At 36.0% G+C, this 22,588-nt stretch overlaps 1 protein-coding gene across 1 annotated transcript; it reads right to left on the bottom strand.

Annotated features, from left to right (window-relative positions):
- Positions 1 to 1,448: 1,448 nt before the first annotated feature.
- On the bottom strand, positions 1,449 to 1,859 carry LOC140160478 (uncharacterized). The gene has a single exon (XM_072183714.1). It carries the CDS (start codon positions 1,857 to 1,859, stop codon positions 1,449 to 1,451), a length of 411 nt encoding a protein of 136 aa, XP_072039815.1.
- Between the last annotated feature and the right edge of the window lie 20,729 nt (positions 1,860 to 22,588).

Below are 22,588 nucleotides of genomic sequence, written 5' to 3'. Positions count from 1 at the left end.
AGCAATGTATGGGATAGTAATGTTCCTTGGACGAGCTAAAGTGCTCCTTGTGGCAGAGGAATCAGACGAGATGGATTTTGATTTCTCGCGAGGTTTGAGAGCTTTCTCAAATGTCCAGTTCTGGTACCCACAAGTACCTAACGCAGATTTGAGGTGATTACGTTCTTCCAACTTAGCCTCCTCGGTAGATGGGATTTTTTCTGCACGATGAAAGAACGTAATCGTCTTGGATGAGACGCGATACTCTCGCTATCAAAAATAGTAAGTCCAGATGAACAGATTTAATATTCATTTTATTATGTTTATCTACCTGGATGACTGAGAATATTCACAAATTTAATGATCAAGTTCGTCGATATATTTAATGGTTGACTTTTTGCTGACGAAACTTCGGCCAGTCACAACTTACCTGGTAAAGGATGTTCGCCATATATATAGTTCGGGATATTATTACAGGACAGGCAAGTGTAGTCAACGATTGGGCGTATTATCCTGATCAGATCTTACTGTAACGAGGTATTTTATCATGCATCATCTGCACCGACGTTTCCAGATAAGCTGTGGGGACTGGGGGTTGGATTTTTAGGTCCTGCGGAGATATGAACCTCGAACCAAAGGCAAAGACCTTAAGTGTGCCACGCTGCTCCCTAATTATTTTGATGAAAAGGCTTGTATATATTTTTAACACATTTAAGGTGAACAACTTTTATTTGATGTGAACAAAAGTTCCATCCTTCACATTAATATTTTTTATTTTCGCTTTAATGAGAAAATATTTTGGAGCAAATTATGGCTTGTTAGTCACCTGGCATTGAAAGTAGTGGAATTTGCAAAAAAAGTACGGCATGATTTCTAAACATGCAAGGAAGTTGCATGTCTATAATGGTTGTGTCAAATCATCACAATTATTGTTGATAATTTTCATCAGCTACTCAAGAAAAATGTATGCTGATACATGGATATTCAAACAATTGTCAGTAGATGGTGGCATTCATCATGGTTGACACAAAATGAGCACTTTATTTTAGCAATGGTAACATTTAATGCTGGGGTGTTTTTGTTGTTGTTGTTATCGAGGGAAAATACACGCAATCTAAACATGGAACATGTTTCCTTTAATGTTGAGAAAACTTAAAGGCAATTCTGACCAATTTTAAGTCAATGCAGATCATCATGTTCAATATTCTTTTCTTTAAATCCTGTTCATTTAAGATTGCAAATGGCGCCTGAGGCGTAAACTCAAAAAGTGGTCATATGGGTCATGACTGACCCTTTGTGACGCTGTTGATGATGGTATTCCAGCAGCCAGACGGTGGGCTGCGACGAAAAAGGCATGTTAATTGTTTTACTCCATCAGTCCATCTAAGCTTCTGTCTACCTCTTCTACGATTGCCTTCTACGCGACCTTGCATAATTATCTTCTCAATGTTGTCACCATCTCTTAGAATCTATTTTTTGGCATATGAAGCATGCTCTCCAAATTGGTTTCTTACAAATTCATTGGTCTTATGTTCTTTCCACGACATTCTCAGCATCTTCCGCCAGCACCACATTTCAAGCGCCAAGATCTTTTTCTTATCTGTCATTCCAACCGCCCACGTTTCACAGCCATACAAGGCAATCGGGAAAACCAGAGCATCCATAATATGAATCTTGGTAGCTTTAGAAATGCCTCTGTCTTTCCATATATCTGTCAAAGCAATTGCGGATGATCTTACCATGACTAGGCGTCTTCTGATTTCCTGTGAACTGCCCCCTGCATTGTCTATAATTGATCCCAGAAAGTTGAAAGTGGCAACTTGTTCCACAAGTTCTCCATTCACTTTCACTTGCTGATTTGTATCTCCTCCACAGATCATTGTCTTTGTTTTCTTGACATTGAGATGCAGCCCAAATTCCTCACTGCTTGTTTTTACTCTGTCTATGAGGTCCTAAAGCGCATCTGATGACTTTGCAATAAGGGTGGTGTCGTCAGCATATCTGAGGTTGTTTATCTTTCGTCCTCCGATTGACACCTGACCTATAACACCAACAAATACTCTCCTCATGATGCATTCTGCATATATGTTGAAAAGGTACGGTGACAGAATGCATCCTTGACGAACGCCATGGCCAATAGTGAACCACTCACTGTCTCCATCCTCTGTTCTAACGGTGGCTTCTTGGTTGTAATATAATGAGCGGTCACATGCTCGGAAAACCCCATTACTTTCATTATTCTCCATAGCTGCATATGCCGCACACAATCAAATGCCTTTGAGTAGGTAATGAAGCAAAGGTATTCTGTACCAGAATAGTAAACAACGTGTTTCCCTGTCCATTTCATCTCTGAAATTCCCGTTAAGTGCACACCATTTCTCTGTAATTCATTTGTTAGAATGTCTAGCTTTCCCAGATTCATCGTCCTGACATTCCAAGTCGCAATCTTCAATGTTACCTCTGGCATTCTCCTTGAGATTATCAGCTTCCACGCCTCATTGCGGCTTTAACGTGACAGCGTCATTGATGCCCAGGCAAATGTCATCTGTTCTCTCCTCCCCAGTAGCTTTTGAGACACCTTCAGGCCTGGGGATCTCACTATCCAGTGTCATATCTCTCTTTACATTAGTTGTAATCATAGGTTTACTTGGCAATTAGTCGGTGGTGGTTTGCCGTTGCCTTCTACCATTGCGTAGAAAGGAGACCATTCTCTAGACTCCAGCTAGTAGCTCTCCAAGCTCTAGAAAAACCTGCCAGTAAGACTTTATCTTCTGCCTAGTATCTCTATACTGAAATCAATCTGCTGCTGCCCAGATCCCGTTGTGGATGCCGTTGGCTATTCCCCAAGAATAGCTCATTTGGCTCTAGCTGACATTTCCTTCATGAGAGGTCCCACTACCCCCACTCAAGCTGCCTGAGTTGGCCGGGATTGTTTACCACCGCCCGTGGCTCAGTGGTGGCAAGATGTTATTTGCCTCCCAAGATGTTAAAACGACCTACTTTTACTCTATGATTGGGGAGAAAGAAAGAAAGAAAAGATGAAAGAAATATACACAATACCAATTAGCGTCCACACTGCCTGCTCCTGTAAACAGTATAACTGAACACGGTGTACAGGGGATGGCACACAAGAAGGTGCCCATGTGTCGCTCGCCTTCACCATCAAACTGGGGATCTGTATCCTGTTCCCCAGAATGATATTACAGTCGGTAATCGCCCCTGGGACCAGGCGCTATGCCCTATACTAAGGACAAAACCCATTGTCCTAGACAAAACATGATGTTAACCATCCTACCAAGCCAAGCTGACATCCACAGGAGATGTTAGCAAGCATTCGATCGATGAACTCTGAATAAAACCGGGTCGACCTGGTTTTAATATAAAAAGTTAAATTTTACTGTTATTAAAGCACTTCAGACTTAGTCTTTTACGTGGTATTTTAGTACACCACTGGGCATTATAATTATGCAAATAGTAGAAATCCGAGTAAAATTGAGGGTGTCACTATGAAGCAAATCACAAATGGCTTTAAAGCACGTTGGTCACAGGTCACATTCTTTGTATAGATGTCGGCATTGTTTTATTGGCATGACATTACCATAACATGTCTGAAAAGGAAAATAAATGCATCAAAGGAATAAAGACTATACCTGTTCCTTAAATATCTACTTGAGTAAATCCAAATCACGTTTCCCATGAGCGTCAACAGGTTAGGGTATTCTCTAACTAATATTCAAATTCCAATGGGAGTCGGAATTCGATGCTCTCTGGATTATGATTACAATGTAGTGTGATCAAAATCGACCAGACAGATATAAAGGAAAGGTTATATTTCATCTAAAATAGATTTTGGTGACAGAACTGGTACCCAGAAACGGTTTAAGATATCCCTGAAGACGGAATATAAGATGGAGATATGAAATAACAAGGGATGTAATCTGGCACAAAATAGGTCAGTATGGTCAGTATGGTTACCTTGGAGAGGCCTGCTCCTGATGTCAGAAAAATACGGCACTACTAGTAATAATTTTGAATTGAAAAAAAAAATGATTCTGTTTTGCCAAATGAAACCTACCTAAATCCTAATCCTTCAGTAACTTGTAATAAAAGTCAAATTCTAAAATTTGTCCAATTATGAGAAATAAGGGCCAAATTTGGTTGTTTTTCATATGCTGTAACAATGAAGCCCGAAGTACTAAAAATAATTATTGTTAATACTTAAACTTGTCCAAGTTTGTGATTGCAATTTGAAAGAAAACATGCTAAATTGCTTATTTTGGCACATTTTCCTCAAAGTGCAAAAATATTAAAATTTGAGTTTTATCACCAGTTATTATTTAGGATTATGATTAAGATAATAATGTTTATAATATTGTTTTTATCTACCAAAGTTCTTTAACGAAAACTGATTTTCTTACTCTGAGAGATCGATTAAACCGTGAAGCATTTAGCATTACGTATTTTAGTCACAACCCCCTTTTTTTTTAAAAAGTTTTGTATAGCTAGTATTTTCCCAATTTTCGCTCATATCATAGCATCATAATGTAGATCAGTTGATCAAATTGGTACTTATTTTATCACTCGATAGAGGCGATATAAAATCCCGCAGAGGGCTGATAACCATTTCACTTAGTGAAGCATATGGAAAAAAACATCAGTGGTCAGTACGACATGGGATATCTGCGTACGGTTGACGTAGAACCGATGGATTTGTTTTTTGTCTGACTCTTTCTGAATGAAAATATTCAATCTAGCTTTCGTCACATCTTACGGTTCTGAGGGACGATTTTGGAATGCATATTATCAAGTTGTCATTTATATTTAATAAGTTAGGATTGAAAATATTTTTAAAATATTTGTGTATGGAAAGTCATAACGTCTGTAATAAGGTAGACGTGTGTGAAACGGTTTTAGAATGAAAGAAGTGGGCATGAGTTATACTATACCCTTTCGTAACCGAAACATGTATAATACAATAAAAACGCACGTTATTGAATATATCTGATATAGTGCAAGGAGTTGAAATTAGATACGCCTTCGGACATTGACATTGACAGCGATGCATGAGTTATTATTTACTCTGGTAACGTGATCTTTGAAAACCTTTCACATGTCGCGTTATCCTATTTTGTTTGATAACTATAATAAAGGCTAAAACGCTAAACTATTTCTTTATTTTATTCCATCCTTCTTTGCTTATAACTTTTGTATGTTGAAGTCACAGGTACACTATGGAAACTGTTTTAAAAAGAGTTCTACATTTCCATAATATTCTTGTGTACAATTACGAATATCACCATGTAAAGGTTTTGTACAGATCACATCGTTTGATGAAATACATGAACCAATATATAACAAAAGATAGTAAATTAGAAGCGCAGAAATGTCGGGGAATTGGTTTTTGAAGTTAATTTCAGCTCGGGTATTTGTCGGGGGACAAACCTCCTCATTCACTTTTGTAATCCTGTGCAAGCATTTGCAATCCCTTGATGCATCATTGATTTCGAAATAAGTATATGTTCCTTTGGCGTATGGTTGAAGTTCTAAGCTCACTCTTTTCAACACCGATTCACTTTGAATAAGTGATTTCGACAGTATATGTGACGCGATCAAGCAAAATCAGTCGGAACTCGGCAATATTGATTTTGAGATATAGCCAAACAAAGCGAATACTTCCTTTTGTTTCCTCTTGTTTTGGAAACACTTTAATTGCTAATATCTTTGGAACTGGTTGTCCAATTTCAATAGGTTTTTCTGCAAAAGCAGCTTTGTAAATGCTATTTAGTAGCTTATAAGAAACTGAGAATTTAATATTTCCGAGTTCCGACTGATTTTGCTTGATCGCATCACATATACAAACTGTTTTATACCTGTTAAGCCCTACTTGAACTAAACCCATCACATCACATTTTGGTAGATTACGTAGCGTCGCTATGTCTTGATAAGGTAAACGTATGGTTACTTGCGGGGTTACTTGTTTAACTTCAGGGACCAAATTACTAACGACGTTTGAAACCTTAAGGAGGCTTAATGTGTCTCTCTTTCCACCTTTTTTTCATCTCGGTCTTTAACCTTTGAAAAACAATGTGCAAGAAATTGCCGAGAAGTGGTCTATTTATGTTTTCTTTACATCTTTCAATGTAGCTGGAGTGGGGCAAAGGCATCTTGCCTGTTCATTCTGTAGTGTTCCTTCCGGTGTGCCAGTTATATATATACTAGGGGAAAAGTCCCATGTTCTGCTTTTATGGGGCTTCCCTGCTATTCTTCCTTCATGCGTTATGTTAATTTGTGTCATGACTGTAATGTACGTACACTGTATGCAGTAAAATACATAGAAGGAAATGCGGCAATGACGCATAGAATGTTTAAGGACATGATCTATATATGTTTTGATGAAATCCGGACACATTACCGATGTGAAGCATGCAATTTATGCATGACAGTGCGAGGAAGTCACTTTACATGATCCAAACTCCTCTAAGGGACGCTGACTGGTTATTTGTGTATTAGAAACCAACCCAATTATATTTTGAACTTGAAAGTATTTCATACATGATCTGTAATCGGGTTAATTGTGTGTCGTTCCATAATCGTATTTGATCTCTTTAGAGAAAATAATGAGACAATAATTCAGACATATTAAGAATGGATAAAAATAAAGAAATTTAATGAAAATACTAACTGCAAGATATGAAAGGGAACGATTTCAAACGGTTAAATAATGTTGTTAATTAGTTACTGTATTCAACTGTCTCTTCAATTTCCTGAAGATTAAAGCGAATTGTCATTATGTCAATGATTAAAACACATGAAGCATTTATTTATTCATGTGTAATTCTAATCACCGGAACAGGTCATTACTGTTTATAGTCGAATGACTCTTATTCTTATTTTACTCTGAAAGAGCCCCTCCTGAAAAACGAAATAAGAGCTTTAAAAGTGCCGCACTCATGACACAGCCAATTATCCTGCGCAATATTTTTTCTTTAAATCTTGTTCATTGCAGATACACTGTCGCCTGAGGAGTAAACTCAAAAGTATTGCCCATCAGGTATTTTTGTTCGTTTCTATACCTCTAACGTTTAATTTAGAATCTGTGTGATGCCTATGCAGCTCCTTTTAGCATTTTAAAATATTGAAAAAGCAACAGATCCGTCACAAATAGTTTTTTCCCTTCAACATGTTCAAAGGTTGTTGATTGACTAATATAAATTTTAAGCTAATTCCCATTTTAATCCAAGTAAAATGCGCAGCTCCAATAAGAGGGAGGACGTGTGTACGGATAACCAAGAAAACGCAAAGAACTTTATCTGAACACGTAGATATTTATTCCAACTGTCTTCAAAATAAATTTACTGATAATTCCGACGGCAAGAGGTATGTTTGTAATATCGTCTACCAAGACATTATAACAACCTGTCTGCAAATGAAAGTAAATTTTAATAAATAAAAGGAATAAAAATTAAGCTTTTCATCAAATGCCTAGCTAAAGAAATGAGTGTCAACAAGTTAGGGGATTCCATTAGCTAGTGATAGCAGTCCTAATTTGATGCTCAGTGGATTTTTGTTATCAACATATTGAACTGCCATCAAAATGGACCAGACAGATGTAACACAAAGCTTATATTTAAAATAAAATATATATATTGGTGACAGAACCTCACCAAGAGATATTTCAAATATACATGGGAAGATAGAAAATAAGTGGAGAGACGAAGTACCACTTATATAACCTGGATGAGGAGAGATCAACATAGATCAGTATGGTGTGACCTTGATTGGAGATGCCTTTACCCCGAAGTGGGTTGACAATGGATCACAATGATGATAATGAGACTAGCTGACATATTTTTGATTTTGTTTTCTGTGTTCTTTTTTTCTCTGACAACTAAAATAACCCCTAAAATGGTTGCTTCGGATTCCTTTTCTTGATCATGAAAATTGCCTTAGCAAGTAACTACACCAAATGTGTCTGTCTTTTGTAATATTAGCAGAAATAGATTGTATTATTTGCTAAAGTAGGTTTGTGTTCCACAACAGTTGGAAATTTGTCTTGTCTGTAAAGCTGTTTCATCCAGTATCTTCAGGACAAAATGCTAATGTGATGATGTTTGATCAACTCCAACTCATGTTACCATCAAGGGAAATCATGGTGCGTGTAGACTTCTTCATTCTTCTCTACCAATGTCTGTTTTGTAAAAAGCGTCACAACAAGTGAGTCAAACGAAGACGTTTTATTTTGCTCCCAGAGGAGTAAACTTCACCGGAATCTTCACATTCCTTAGGAATGATTGATTCTGTTTGTTATTTTTTACTCTTCCTCATGAATGTAAATATGTAAGTTCTAAGCTTACGAACAATAATTTCAGTAGGGCAAGTCAACCCGTTAATACTACGTATTTAAAACATAGTTTAATGCAAGTATCAATAAAAAAATGTGCAAATGTTTATTATTTATTTCAAGTATCTGTTTAACTTTCGAGTTATAGGTATTTAGTTTGCTTTAATTAATACTCATAACAATCACATGCCGAATCAGAATATGCCGACAAACATAAATAGAAAACAATGACGGCGGATTTCTGTCACAAAACTTAATTTGCAATAATTTGCAAATACCTGTTTCTGTACCCTGATACCCTGATTCAATTGGAACCAACCACTCTATAGTATGACAATCAACATCAATATGATCATCAACGATAACAAGTGAGGTAATATATTTATTATAATAAACAATACATTCTTTCATTCCTTTACTTAAATGATTAGAAAACACATCTCTTAATGAATATGTCGCTTGCATATAGATTGTAATGAATAAATATATTATGAAACATGAGACTCTATAAACAAATCTCATTAGCAGAGGAGGATCCAGTGTTATGTTTGTTTTATCATTAAAAAACACTTTGACGATACTTGGAAAAAATCAGTCTCGAAATATTGTCCCAAGTGATCTCAGTACTGTTTTGATTTGTGCGTAACAGCTTCTAACTGTAATGTTTAACCTTTATTGTATTGCATCATAAAGGCTCCAACACATTACATTAATCATATTCAGTACTAACATTAACATGGCAGTTAAGTGTGTTATTTGATTGTGTGAAATCTTTTAATGTTTATCAAGTAACGGGAGTCTGTAAAGTTTGATATAAGGGTGTCTTGTTTTGCTTATACACTCAGCCATGGCTTGTAATAATAGTTGGCATCTGGAGATTTATTGAGCAAAATAAAACAGCAAGTCATTTGTCTATTCATCGAAATGTCTCTAAAAACACACCCAAGATCAGTCATGAGTAACCTGAATATTATGTAAATGCTTAAAAAACAATACCAGTTCATTCTTTTTCTTAAAGAACGAAATCGTTTCTTCTATCAATGTCGTTTCTTGAAATCCACTATATAAATATTTTTGCGTTTTTTGCGCCATAGAGCAAATTCTGTTTGATTTTGGCGCGCTAAAGGAGCATCTCGTGGTAACTGTTAAATATATTTTCGTCTGAAGCTGCTATTTTGCAAATAACTTCCTGGAAAAGGGCAAACAATAGACGTCTGTGTATTAGAAATAAAGTTTTAGCATTTTTTGAAAGCGTACGCAGAAGGGGATAACGAAAGTAAATAATAACCAACGACTATGGGTCTGAATATATAATTTACGCGAACCGTTTCTCTTCTAACCCAAGAACTCAGTACAAAGGGGGAGAGGGTTGTACCAACCCCCTAAGATTTTTTATCCGTCATAAAAAACGCACGCGTTTACGCCCAAAGACCTAAGCTAATCGTAGATCCATCCTTTGCGCTAATTCTAGTGATCATTTTTTACCCCAGCACCTTACCCGGGGGCAGGACCGGCCATCAAAGATGACCAGGGGTGCATTGGTTTCTACAGTAAAATCAATGATTTTCATTTCGCTCTTGTGAAATTATTCCAAGAGCTACTGACTTTTACTTTGTTAGTAAGGTAAAATAGTCATTTCCTTTTATATTTTAGAGAAAATTTGGTGAAAATCGCATATTTGTAGAATATTTGGCCGAAAAACAATTTTACCTATACTTTTGTATATAGCCAGAATTTCCCAAATTTGCTTGGGCGCTCTTATATTATGACGTCATATCGACATTATCTGGGGAATGTTTGTACTTATTTTGGTATAGAGGAGACTATATTGTTACTAATTACAACGGCATATGACTGAAATGGAAAATTACGGAGGTGGCAACAACTTCTTAGTCCGTGTTACAAAATAGGCTCAGTAGTTCCAGGGCTAATCCAAGTTGCATTCTCATACACAGATCATTAAATTACTTGAGGCTTCAGATCATACAAACAACTCGGTAAAGAATTAGGTTAAATGGGGTGAAGCTGTGGATAACGGAAAGCCAATGTTAATTGATTGATTGAATTTAATGATTCTGGACGCTTAAATGTATTGGATGCTTTAAGGGTAGACGAGGTATTGTTGGTCGAAGAAATTCATTATCTAGATCAATATATCATTGAAAAATAACACCTTGATGTTTTGCAAAAGTTCATTCTACAAATCGTATACTTTGCAAACTTGCTTCATTTATTGTTGTTAATGAGTTATGTACGTTTTACGAAAGTGTTGTTGTTTCAGCCCTCTTTACAACGTAACTCAAGAACCGCAGTACCTATAAAAGTATATCTGTGATATTTTCATTCTTCTACACACTCGCTATGAATTGAGCAATGCAGTTTTTTGCCAAAGCTCACTACCATTCGTAAGATGCTGTGAACTACCAAATCACAACAGTTTAAAATAATTAATAACCTTAATGCACAAGAAACAAATTTGTTCGATCTTTAGACAGTTGATGTTGTAGCTGCTGCTTCGATGCCTGTTATTAATGAACCAACAACTTATTAATCCGAATTAATGCTAAATTTATATTAGTTAACATCAATGCGTTACGATTTAATATATAGATGTTACCCTCCTCTTACAACTAAGGTGTAATGGGATGGTTGTAAAACAATACCAACCAATAGGGTTTTTTTCCGGTGTGCCTTATCTGCAAATTGTGTGGTTCTGGATTGATCGAAGATGAGTGTCATTTTGTTCTAGTGTGTAATTATTTTAGGAATGAGCGTCAACGATTTATTCCCAGATGATAATTGATCTGAACTGAAGTATTGCCATTTAATGCAGACAAATTTGTGTAGATATGTATTTAATGTATGTAAGAAAAGATATATTTATTTTTGTCAAAGTAATTTACAATCTACCAAAAAAACGTTGACAACGTAAAGAAATCAGCAAGTTTAAAAAAACCCACCTCGGCTCACTTTTTGAAACTTGGCCCCATTTGTAAAAGGTATTAATTTAAACTTCATCATATTTATATAAATTTAAAACATTTCCAGAAGTGTAGTAGGCTTGTAATCTTGTTGGAAACGCTGTATTCTGTTGAAATAAAATAAAAACACTGATTTCCTGTTGGTATTCAAAATGGGACCAAGTTTCAAAAAGTGAGCCGAGGTGGGTTTTTAAACTTGCTGATTTCTTTACGTTGTCAACGTTTTTTGGTAGATTTCTTTTCTTTTTATGAATGTAACCAAGCAGCTCCAAGCTTGGAAAGTCATCAGGTTACAAAGTGCTCCATAAAACGAAAAATAGATGTTTGAAGTTGCTGTTCATGATTTATGACAATAAATAATTAAACAAAACTTTATCAGTCGTTTATTTTAAAACTTGCTCGTCACGCGTGACTGAGGCGTACACAATGATCAATATATATTTTAATATACTTTAATTATTCAAGGCAACGTAAATATGTACAGAAAATGTAAATATAAACAGCACACACCCAATGTTGACAATGCCAGAGAGATACGGAGAGTAAGTCCGATTTACTTCCAAGTTGGAACTGGTAAATGCGCATATATTTAAGCCTATACTACGGAAGCGTCTAAATGCCCCGACTAGGCAAGATAATCGTGTTTGAATGTTTGTGGTTCTTTATAGCCCTGCGGGCCAACCTAGTTGGATATGCCTATTAAGCGGCGGTTATCTGCGATCTTTCGTGGTTTGTGGTTTTAATTTCCCTTATCAAGCACTGGCCTCTATCGGGAGCTAATTTATAGTTTAAGCTTGTTGGATATCCATATTTCGTGGTTTGTGGTTCTTCGTAGCCCTGTGGGGCAATCTAGTTGTGGTTCTTTATAATCTATAGGCCTGTGGGCAATCTAGTTGGATATCCAAATTTCGCGGTTTGTGGTTCTTTGTAGCCCTGCGGGCCAACCTAGTTGGATATGCCTAGTAAGCGGCGGTTATCTGCGATCTTTCGTGGTTTGTGGTTTTAATTTCCCTTATCAAGCCTGCCCTCAATCGGGAGCTAATTTATAGTTTAAGCTTGTTGGATATCCATATTTCGTGGTTTGTGGTTCTTTGTAGCCCTGTGGGGCAAATCTAGTTGCATATCCAAATTTCGCGGTTTGTGGCTCTTCATTTCATTTCATTTCATTTTATCGCGGTTTGTGGTCTTAATTTGTTGGCTATCCACATTTCGCGGTTTTGGTTCTTTGTAGCCTGCGGGGCAATCAAGTTGATATCCCTATTAAGCGGAGGTTGTCGGCGATCTTTCGCGGTTTGTGATTTTAATTTCCCTTATCAAGCCCTCTATCGGCAGTTAATTAGTTTACGCTTGTTGGATATCCAAATTTCGCGGTTTGTGGTTCTTCATAGCCCTGCGAGGCAATCTAGTTGGATATCCAAATTTAACGGCAGTTGTTGGCGATCTTTCGCGGTTTGTGGTCTTAATTTGTTGGATATCCATATTTCACGGTTTGTGGTTCTTTATAATCGATAAGCCTGCGGGCAATCTTGTTGGATATGCAAAGTTCGTGGTTTGTGGTTCTTTGTAGCCCTGCGGGGCAATCTAGTTGGATATCCCTATTAAGCGGCGGTTGTCAGCGATCTTTCGCGGTTTGTGATTTTAATTACCCTTATCAGGCCCTGCCCTCTATCGGGAGCTAATTTATAGTTTAAGCCTGTTGGATATCCATATTTCGTGGTGTGTGATTCTTTGTAGCCCTGCTGGGCTATCTAGTTGGATATCCAAATGTCGCGGTTTGTGGTTCTTTATAGCCCTGCGGTGAAATCTAGTTTGATATCAATATTCAGCGGCAGTTGTTGGCGATCTTTCGCGGTTTGTGATTTTAATTTGTGACAATTTATAATATTTATTGCAAATATAATTTCAGATTGAACTGTGAACAGAGCCAATGATAAATGTGTTTTAAATAACGAAGATGTCATGATAGTCAGGCATGGTGAAAGCATCTGGATGGTGAAAGTAGGCCTAGGCCTAGGCCTAGGCCTAAATGAGAATAAAAAATCAGACATGTTTGTTTGATGAAAAAAAAAAAATATCATAATAGCAATGGATGTTCGAGATGGTGTTATTCTTGATTTATGACAATACATTGGTTAATAAAACATTAAGAAAAAAAGTGGTGGGAAGTTTCGAACCTGAGCAAAAATTCATAAGTGGATTAGAAGTCCAGGACCTTAACCGCTTCGCCACGGGGACGACCCGTTATAACGACGTGTGAAAGTGGAGTATTTATTAATATGAATGTATGCTGTGGTCCGGAAAGAATAAAAGAATTGCGAAAAACTTGATTTTTTGGCGAATGGGATCCAGAATTTGTATGTAGGGTATCCAGGAATATACTAGGGTATATTTGAAAGTGAATCTCAAAAGGTAGTGCGACAGTGACAGCCATGTATGGCTGTAGCAGTGACGAAAGATTGTGGATATCAGTATGATTAGCTATGATTTTCCACTAATTTTGGCTATGAAATACCGCGTGAAATAAAGCAAGAATGTTTATTTATTATCAAACAATCGGATTGACTGTATGATTGGTGTAACTTTTTGAATTAATGAGTTATTAAAATATTACACTTTGGATAGTAAATACGATTTAGCATGGTTTTAGATATATTTTGTACCCAGCGAAAAATATCATAGAACAATAGCGTTTTGTTTCGTGTAAATATAGTCCCGCGGTGCATCTTCTTATTCTTCTTTATCAGTCGTTTTTTAAAAACTTGCTGGTCATGCTACCGCGTGACTCTAATGTATTTTAGGACTTGAGGCATTTTATATGCAGAATAAATTTCCCTGTATCAATACATACAATGAATTCTCAAACATATAGACGCATATTTTATATATGGCAAAATATTAGTTCTTGGATAAAATATTACTAAGAGGATTTACGATCGTTGAAAGGTTGGAGTAATGAGACAAAACATGTTTCGCATCAGATCAATCGTAATCCCATAGAATTATCTTTAATCAGAGATAATAATAATTCTTTTTAAGAAAAACAAAATACCACTAACAGTACGGTTATTGACATCATGGATGTACGATACTTGCCAGGCGTTTTAATACTAGATAGTAATCTAATGGCGATTCATTTGCAAAATGTTGTTGAACTCTATTACGAAGGACGGTCAAAAAGTTCGAAAAACAAGGTATGCTACTTTGTCGCAGGGTAATGAATTTGGTCTCATTTGAAAGCTTGTTTCCTTCAAAACATTACTGCAAGCGTTTGTTGCATCACTATATGTTGGCAGGACAATCTGCAGAGGAAGCCTACCTCCTTGAATTCACAGGTACTACCAGAAGTGAATGCATGGTCATCATGGAAATTTCTCCCGACGGTGGTGAAAACTCAAATGAAATGTAACAAGTGTAACAATGTACAAGTGTAAACGGTGATGAAGTCCTTGATACTCAACAGCAACGAAATGGTCCTTGGAATTCAATGATGGAATGGGCGTCCTTGAAGATCATACAAGGTCCAAAAGGCTTGCTGACGTCACCACTAATAATATACGTGCTTCTACAATCATAAGTATATATCACCCAATTTTGAGAGCAAAATCAAAGCAAGTATTGTCCAGTCCTCTTTCAAGTACCTTGTTTCACGAACTTATTGACCACCCCTCGTATGTGTTCTGCAAAATATATAAATTGCTCAAATTGGCCTTCAACATAGAAATATTTCTAGTTTTGAAAAAAAAAAACCTAATACAATCCATCACATTACGTCTATTATATTATACTCATTCAATCAATCAATCAATCAATCAATCAATTTAATAAGCATTTCGTGATCCACAACATCACCCTAAGATCTCAAATAGTGTATTCGTATGGTAGGGCAGAGTATATTATATATTTACATACATTGTCGTTGGTTATTATAGTTTCGTTTTAAAGTTTAAAATTCTAAGATTCTGTTTCTACAGCATAGTTTGCAGAGTCGCAAGTTTCCTATTTCTTTATCTAATCCAATCTATACACAAGCGACATATTTATGAAGAGATGTGATTTCTATTCATGTCTAAGTAAAGAAAATAGTGAAACAATCGATTTGTATTAGCCTATAATATCTGTCATGTTTTCTTTGATCGTGTTGTGGTTGATTAAATGGTTCCGATTTAATTAGGGTAATCATGGTTCAAAACCAGGCACATTTTTGTAGAAGTTCTATGACGGCAATTCGACGTCATTGTTTTCTCAGACAATATTTTTCATGGTGGAAAATAACTTTCTGATACCAATGGCATTAAGCTATGTTTTGAGTACGCAGTATCAACTATTTGACTTACCCTACTTATTGATGGTGCCTTCAGGGAGCCGAATACCATAATAATGAGCTGAAATATAGTAACGTAAACTCATGGGGATAACTATTCGGGATTCAATGCTAAGCCAAAGGATCTGTAATAATACACTGTCCGGTAGTCTGTGCAAGTATAAATCAAGCAGATTGTCTATTCAGAAAATATCGCTGTAAGCGAGATAAAATCAAAGGCTTCCGCTTATGCATAAATATAGACGTTGAGGACGAAAATAACAAAACAGGTCACTCCCACGTTGACATAAGAAACAAATCAAAGGCCACCGCTCATGTATTTCACACATAAATTCCTTCACTATTAGCACAATTAAGTCCAATCACATGCCATATCATTCTAGATAATTATATTTAAGTATCACGCATCACTTAATATCACGCTTTACATCATTTAAATTAGGAGATATTTCTACAAAACTGACGTCACATAATATGAAAATAATTCTGCGGGATCACTCTTGCATATTTAATGCTTTGATATCTTTTGGTATAGGCTATTCGGCGTAGTATTTTTTATAGATGCAGTGATGTAACCGGATTAATTACCAACAGCAATGGGTTTACACTATTTATGTACTGCCCCGCAGGATGCGCTCATCAGCTGTGTATGTCTGCAATCATAGATTGGATTCACCGTAGAAGTGACGTAATTAATCGGATGAACTACCATAGCAATAGATGAATACAATTTTGAATATATCGCCCTACACTACAACGTCCACGCGGTAACTATGCATTGAATCATAGCTGTCAAAGAAAAGATATAAAGATTGTAATTCTGTAGAATATTTATATCATGCTGATCACCCGTACCTCTAATATTAGGATTTTTGATAAGGTCTCTGCATAATGTAAAATGTCTATACAATTACGATCCAGGTCTTTATATGCCTATTCTTTGATAATCAATGGTATGATGCAGTTTCAAATGCTTTCAAAAGTTACCAATGCATCTGCAAAGTAGAATGTTTAACCAGTGTGTATTGCCAACAATAACACACGGGGCTGAAACGTGGACAACAACCAAGTACCTGGAATAGAAACTACAAACAGCCCAAAGAGCAATGGAAAGAAAATTAAGAGCACAGAAATAAGACGTTAAACTCAAGTCAAAGACAGTATCATCAAAGAAGCGAAATGGAGATGGGCAGATCACCTTGCACGAAAAGAAGATAACAGATGGACTAAACGACTTACAGAATGGCAACCAAGAATACGGAAAAGATCAAGAGAAAGACAGAAGAGAAGGTGGCGTGATGACATTACTGCGTACATGGAACCTACTGTACATGGACAAGAAATGAAAGAGAAACAGTGGAAGAATCTTTGAAAAAATATAGATAAGGCATTCATCATGATCCCTATAATTCTGGCTTGAAATTTAAACCTTACTTTTATAACTTAATTTTATTATAAATTTATCTTAAAAATACCTGCAATTTCCTTCAACTGATTGGTGGCAGCATTTCATCTTCAAAAGCAGTTGTGATCAAAGGTGGGAACGTGGTGCGGATAGCTCAGTATACAGTATGGTCCAATACAGTATACAGTGTTGTCAAAAAAAGTAAACTCCAAGGACTGTCAAAATTAATATCAAACATAGGCCTATAAATTTTTAATAATTTCCAATAGTTTATACCGCGAATTTCAAAAATTAAAAATCATTTGATATCAGAAGGACATTCTTTGTATTCAGAATGCAATTCGATATGTCTGATGTGCTCTCATGTCCCAGAAAAAAATACATACTATGCAATGAAACGTTGCTACCCGAGCCCTTAAACATGTTAAAGTGAGTTCTAATAAGTACTATGCGAATAATTAGGAAGTAATCATGTTACTATGTGTATAGAACGAAGAGAACGAAATATCAATAATAGATTTAATCAGGTGTTTAAAAGGAGGTCGTGGGTAAGTGGAAAACAAGTTTCATTAGATTTACTGTCAGTCTTCTTAATATTGAGACATACTATAGTAAAAATGAACTATGTTCAACCGGAATGTGCAAAAGTCACGTTTTTAACAGTACCCAGTGAAGGAACTATTAATTACTATGTGTATAGAATGATGAGAACGAAATATCAATAATAGATTTAATAAGGTGTCTAAAAGGAGGTCGTTGGTAAGTGGAAAGCAAGTTTCATTAGATTTACTGTCAGTCGTCTTCAGAATTAAGGGGGAATTACACTAGCCAATTTTTTGCTTATTTTTACGTTTTTCTCAAACATTATAGCGCATTGTTGACAAGTAAGATATGTATATTATAGGGGCAAGGACCACAACTACTGTACTGAAAATTCAGCAACTCAAGGCAAGTAGTTATTGATTTATTGATCAAATATTGGTTTCCCTCATTTTTGACTGTAACTCCACAACTGTTATCTGTGCTGAAATAAAATTTCCAGTGTAGCAGTTGTAGTCCTTGCCCCTATAATATACATATCTTACTTGTCACCAATGCTCTATAATTTTTAAGAAAAATGCAAAAATAGGCACAAAATTGGGCAGGGGTGTAGTCCCCCTTAAGTATCCCTAATAAGGATGAAGTCGGCTAGCGCGTCTAGCTTTGAATATTAGCAATATAAGTAACGGTTGAAATAGTTCAGCATTGTCTATCACGAGACAGGCATGTCCAAAATCCCATGCTAAAGGTTAGTAGGAAAGTATATATAATGGCTGTCTTTAAAGAAGTGTACATCTTGAGGAATATAAAAGCATCATTTGTAAAATAAAGACAACGTTTTGTTGTAGTTTTTTTTTTCTTTTGGTATTCTTGCCGAATTCCTGCGGAATCTTTCACACATACTAGATTACGCGCTCTGTGGGATAGTCACTTTTGCTTAGCGAATAGCCTTTTTGTTACCAACTACTAGTTTACCACGGGGTATTGGCGACCGTCAAACTTTCAAGGTGGGAGACGATGGCAATATTGTAAATTTGAAATAAGGTATTCATATAGTTGAAAATTAAGTGCGCAGTTAAAAATAGATATTGTAAATTTGTAATCAGGAAATCGTGTATCAATGCAATTTGATATTTTAAGGATGCATTTTCTTATTGAAAAAATACGATTTTTTTTCTTTCAATGAAATTGTGAAAGCTTACTTGCTACTAATAATCAGGCTCTATACAGGCTGTGTCAAAATGATTGGCATCCATCTGCTTTGTTGTCTAATGAAATACCTGCTTCTTCTACATTCAACATTAGATTATTTTTAAATAACCAAGTTATTGTCTAATATCACATTAATTTTCCTCCTATGTGTATATTAACCCTAACCGAGCCAAACATGAAGAAAACCTCAATTCACAAAGCATAAGCATATGAACACGCAGGTATCCCACGTGATGCTATTGCGTCATCATGCGAACAGTTATATGGTGACGGAAAGTTTGGCCGGCCAAGCCACACCCCGTGTGGCATCCGAGGGGTAGGTGGTTCAAAACCGCACCTGAGAAAAAAGTTGTATCTTCCTCTTCTTCTTCTTCTTTCTTTCTTCATTCCTTCCTTCTTTCCTTCCCCCTCGCTAAAAAGCAAGTAATATTGCAATGCAAAACAGAAGTGTTGAATAAATAATAAATTAAGCTGATGACTTTATATCATCAAAGCCATAATGTGTGATTTGTATAAAGAATATATTCCTATTTAAATGTTAGTTCTCACTGATCACATTGTCCTGTTTTCGAACCAAACAAATGAGATAAAACGAACAAGATTGCTGTCACAAAATTGCTGTTCCAGTGCCTATAATTCGTGTATTAACTCGTCGATCGTGTTATTATCATGATTATTGGCGTAGCTTCACGCAGATGGGTCGTTCAAGCAAGACGTAAGACGAATAACGAAATGCACACAATTTATACGACAAGACGTAAGACGAATAGCGAAATGCACACAATTTATGATTCAATGATACACATGCACGCGAGGTGTTTAGCCATCGGTGAACTCAGAATAAAGCCGGGATCTACGTATTAAATTTTACTGTAATTAGAACACTCCACGCTTAGTTTTTCACGTAGTATTTTAGTACACCATTGGCATTATCAATTACTATGCAAAAAGTGGAAATTCGAGAAAAAATTGAGGGCGTTGCTGTAGAGCAAATCACAAATTATGGCTTTAACTGATAATAAGTCGTAATGAAAAACTTAATGCAAACGAAACATGCTTTGTATACATTTTTATTCAACAAAATAATTACCTTTAAAAGGGAGTTTCGTTTTGTATTTTATTGTTTCTGCAGGTGTCTTCAATAGTATGGCAAAAGTTCACACCGACATGCTGACATGAATTGCATAGATGAATCTGCTACGCACGACATACCACTGTCTTATTTGTTCTAAGGAAATACAATTTGTTGTACCGTTTGAAAGGAAACTGACCCTGTCCGTGCAATTTGAAACCAAATGTGGCGCATTTTTTATACTGTCAGTCTGTTTATGTGTGCTTGGAGAAGGATTCCGATGAAAATCCAAATTAAGAAATCAAGTTGGAAAACACTTAAGTGAATTGGAGGTCAGTAATGATACCCTTTAGAAAATCGAATCACTCTTTCGTAATCAACTCTAAAATGGCTAACAAACCTGCAGGGTGTTTTAAAATACGGTCATTAATCATCGGTGTAAAAATAAAAAAGAGTGTTCTTGTCAGGGACAATTTAGTGAGAACTTGAATGCTCTCCTAAAAAAGATGATGATTTATTCGGATATTTCAATTATGTTAAGCTAAACAAAGAAGGACACTTTTGTTATGTCCTCTGCTTTTGGCGAGAGAGGTCCCGGGTTCACAGTGTCTACTTTAGAGATTGGTGTTCTCTCTCCAAAATCAGGTTACCCTTTGTATAACTCCTGAACAGTCAACATTAATGGGTATATTTTCACGGGAAAATTTTCTGGACACGTGATCAATGTGAGTTTGACCTCGAGCCTGATCTCTGACCCCCGGTGGTGACCTCGCTATTCAAGTCTTAGTAATTTTATATCAGAATAGTATTCTTGGCTGCAATATCGATAGAAATTCGTGCATTGCAAATTTATTGAATATCATGCAATCCTAATTTTTCACAATATCATCAAAACGTAATTTCAAAAATATCTACCTACGGAAACTCTTACTATAATATCATTAACTTGCGACAAGTTACTTATTTTGCATCAAAGGAGGAACTCTTCCTATTCAAATACATTGGTAGACCACCCGCTGTGCTCGGGGTCACATTCCATAATGCTAATATGTCTGCGCCCACGGATGTCACGTGTCCAGAAAATTTCCCCGTGAACATTTACCTATATTTTCATGGTGTCTTTATTTATAAAAAAGAAATATCTACATGAAATTAATGCTCTTTTCGGGGTTTATACTTTTGCTTGTTGATATCTTTCACCATTTATGACAACCTTTTTTGCACACGAGGCAAATATAATCACAATCGTGTAAGCATGCTAAACTAACAAACTTCACTTTTGTTCTAGTCTTGTTTAAACTTGAATAGTCGACAGGAGGAAAATATCTCATTATCAAAAAATTCGGAAAGATCTTTACCAAACCAACGTGGGTGGCGCAAATCCATAAAGAGGTATAAACACAGAAACTCTGACACAGACCAAAGATAGAAAAGCCCGGAGAGCAGTGGTAGTGTGCGCAATGGCAAAATAGCCGGAAAGCATAGACGACGAATTACGCAGCACAGACAACGTCAGCAATACCCTTAGAAAATCACGTTGCCTTTATTGGAAGAATTCGCTATCTTAGTATACTTATTGTTTTCATAAAATGGAATTTAACCACTTAAGTAAGTGTTTGTTTATAAAAATATTTCAAAAATACATCTAATCAGGTGTTTGTATATTTCATATATGTGACCATCCAGCACAACTGAGCCCTGAAGTCGCCAATCATCATTTTTGAGATATTCAACCAAAATATTCTGCTTGAAGTTAGCTTTAAAATGAAGTATATCATGTCCTTGACATTTAAGTAGTGAAAAATCAATAAAACAGTCAATTAATCCTTTGTTTCCTATTGTTTATTGTTAATGGATGGTCACATATTTCTATTAAAGACATATTTAAGGGTGCGAACCCTTAAAATAGCACTCTCCGAACAACCCAATATGTTCACTTGAGGTCAGAAAAGTGGTATCATCAGTATCTTCGACGTAAGCAAAATAGCGAATGCAACATTGATGACCTCACAAACATTGCCAGTGTCGTACATTTTCGGTGTTGGTACAATTGTATCATATTGTGTTTTCTACCTCATCGCCCAAACATTCTTATTTCAAGTTTTGCGCCAGCAACTTGGATTCTAGAAAAGTGGTTCGAGGACAAGCAGACTTTTTTGATTGGTCAAAATTTTAGCTAGCTAATACAATTTTGCAAAATCCATAGTATTCTAGTAATATATCTAAGAATGCATATTTTGTTTCGTTCATTTACATTTAAATTTATCCACAAATTGTATGATAGCCATAATGCGTAGTGGTTATAACCTAAATGCAAATTGTTTCTCATTGAGTATATTTTAAACTTCAGATATAAACTGGGAACCTAATGAATATTACTTTGAGCTAGCGGGGTTCAATGTTGAATCTTTATTTTACAAGGATATAATTCAAATAAGGATTTATTATCGATCGAGCTTTTAAATAGGCTTGAAGTTGAACACCCTCCGCGCTAAAAACATTTCATACCAACACAGGCAAGTTCTTTGCCAACATTTTAATGTAATGTATATATATATCAGTGCCCCTGCCCAAACATCTTTCCATCGGCAAGCCCGTTTGTAATTTAAACAGATGCCGTGTCTGAAGGTGAAATAGTATCGCACATTTGCACTAGAGTGCGAAACATCAGTGTACAAGGTGATTCAAAAAGAAAAGAAATAAACTCTTGATTGAGAGGCTCACTAGGTTTCATTAT

This window comes from Amphiura filiformis, chromosome 9, assembly GCF_039555335.1.
Source record: "Amphiura filiformis chromosome 9, Afil_fr2py, whole genome shotgun sequence".
Taxonomy (NCBI): Eukaryota; Metazoa; Echinodermata; class Ophiuroidea; order Amphilepidida; family Amphiuridae; genus Amphiura; species Amphiura filiformis.
Note: the sequence above shows the minus strand (reverse complement) of the source record. Positions and strands in the feature narration are given on the sequence as shown.

Bases quoted from the DNA above. Each gene is read 5' to 3' on its own strand.
- LOC140160478 (XM_072183714.1), bottom strand. From the start codon at position 1,859: ATGATCTGTGGAGGAGATACAAATCAGCAAGTGAAAGTGAATGGAGAA.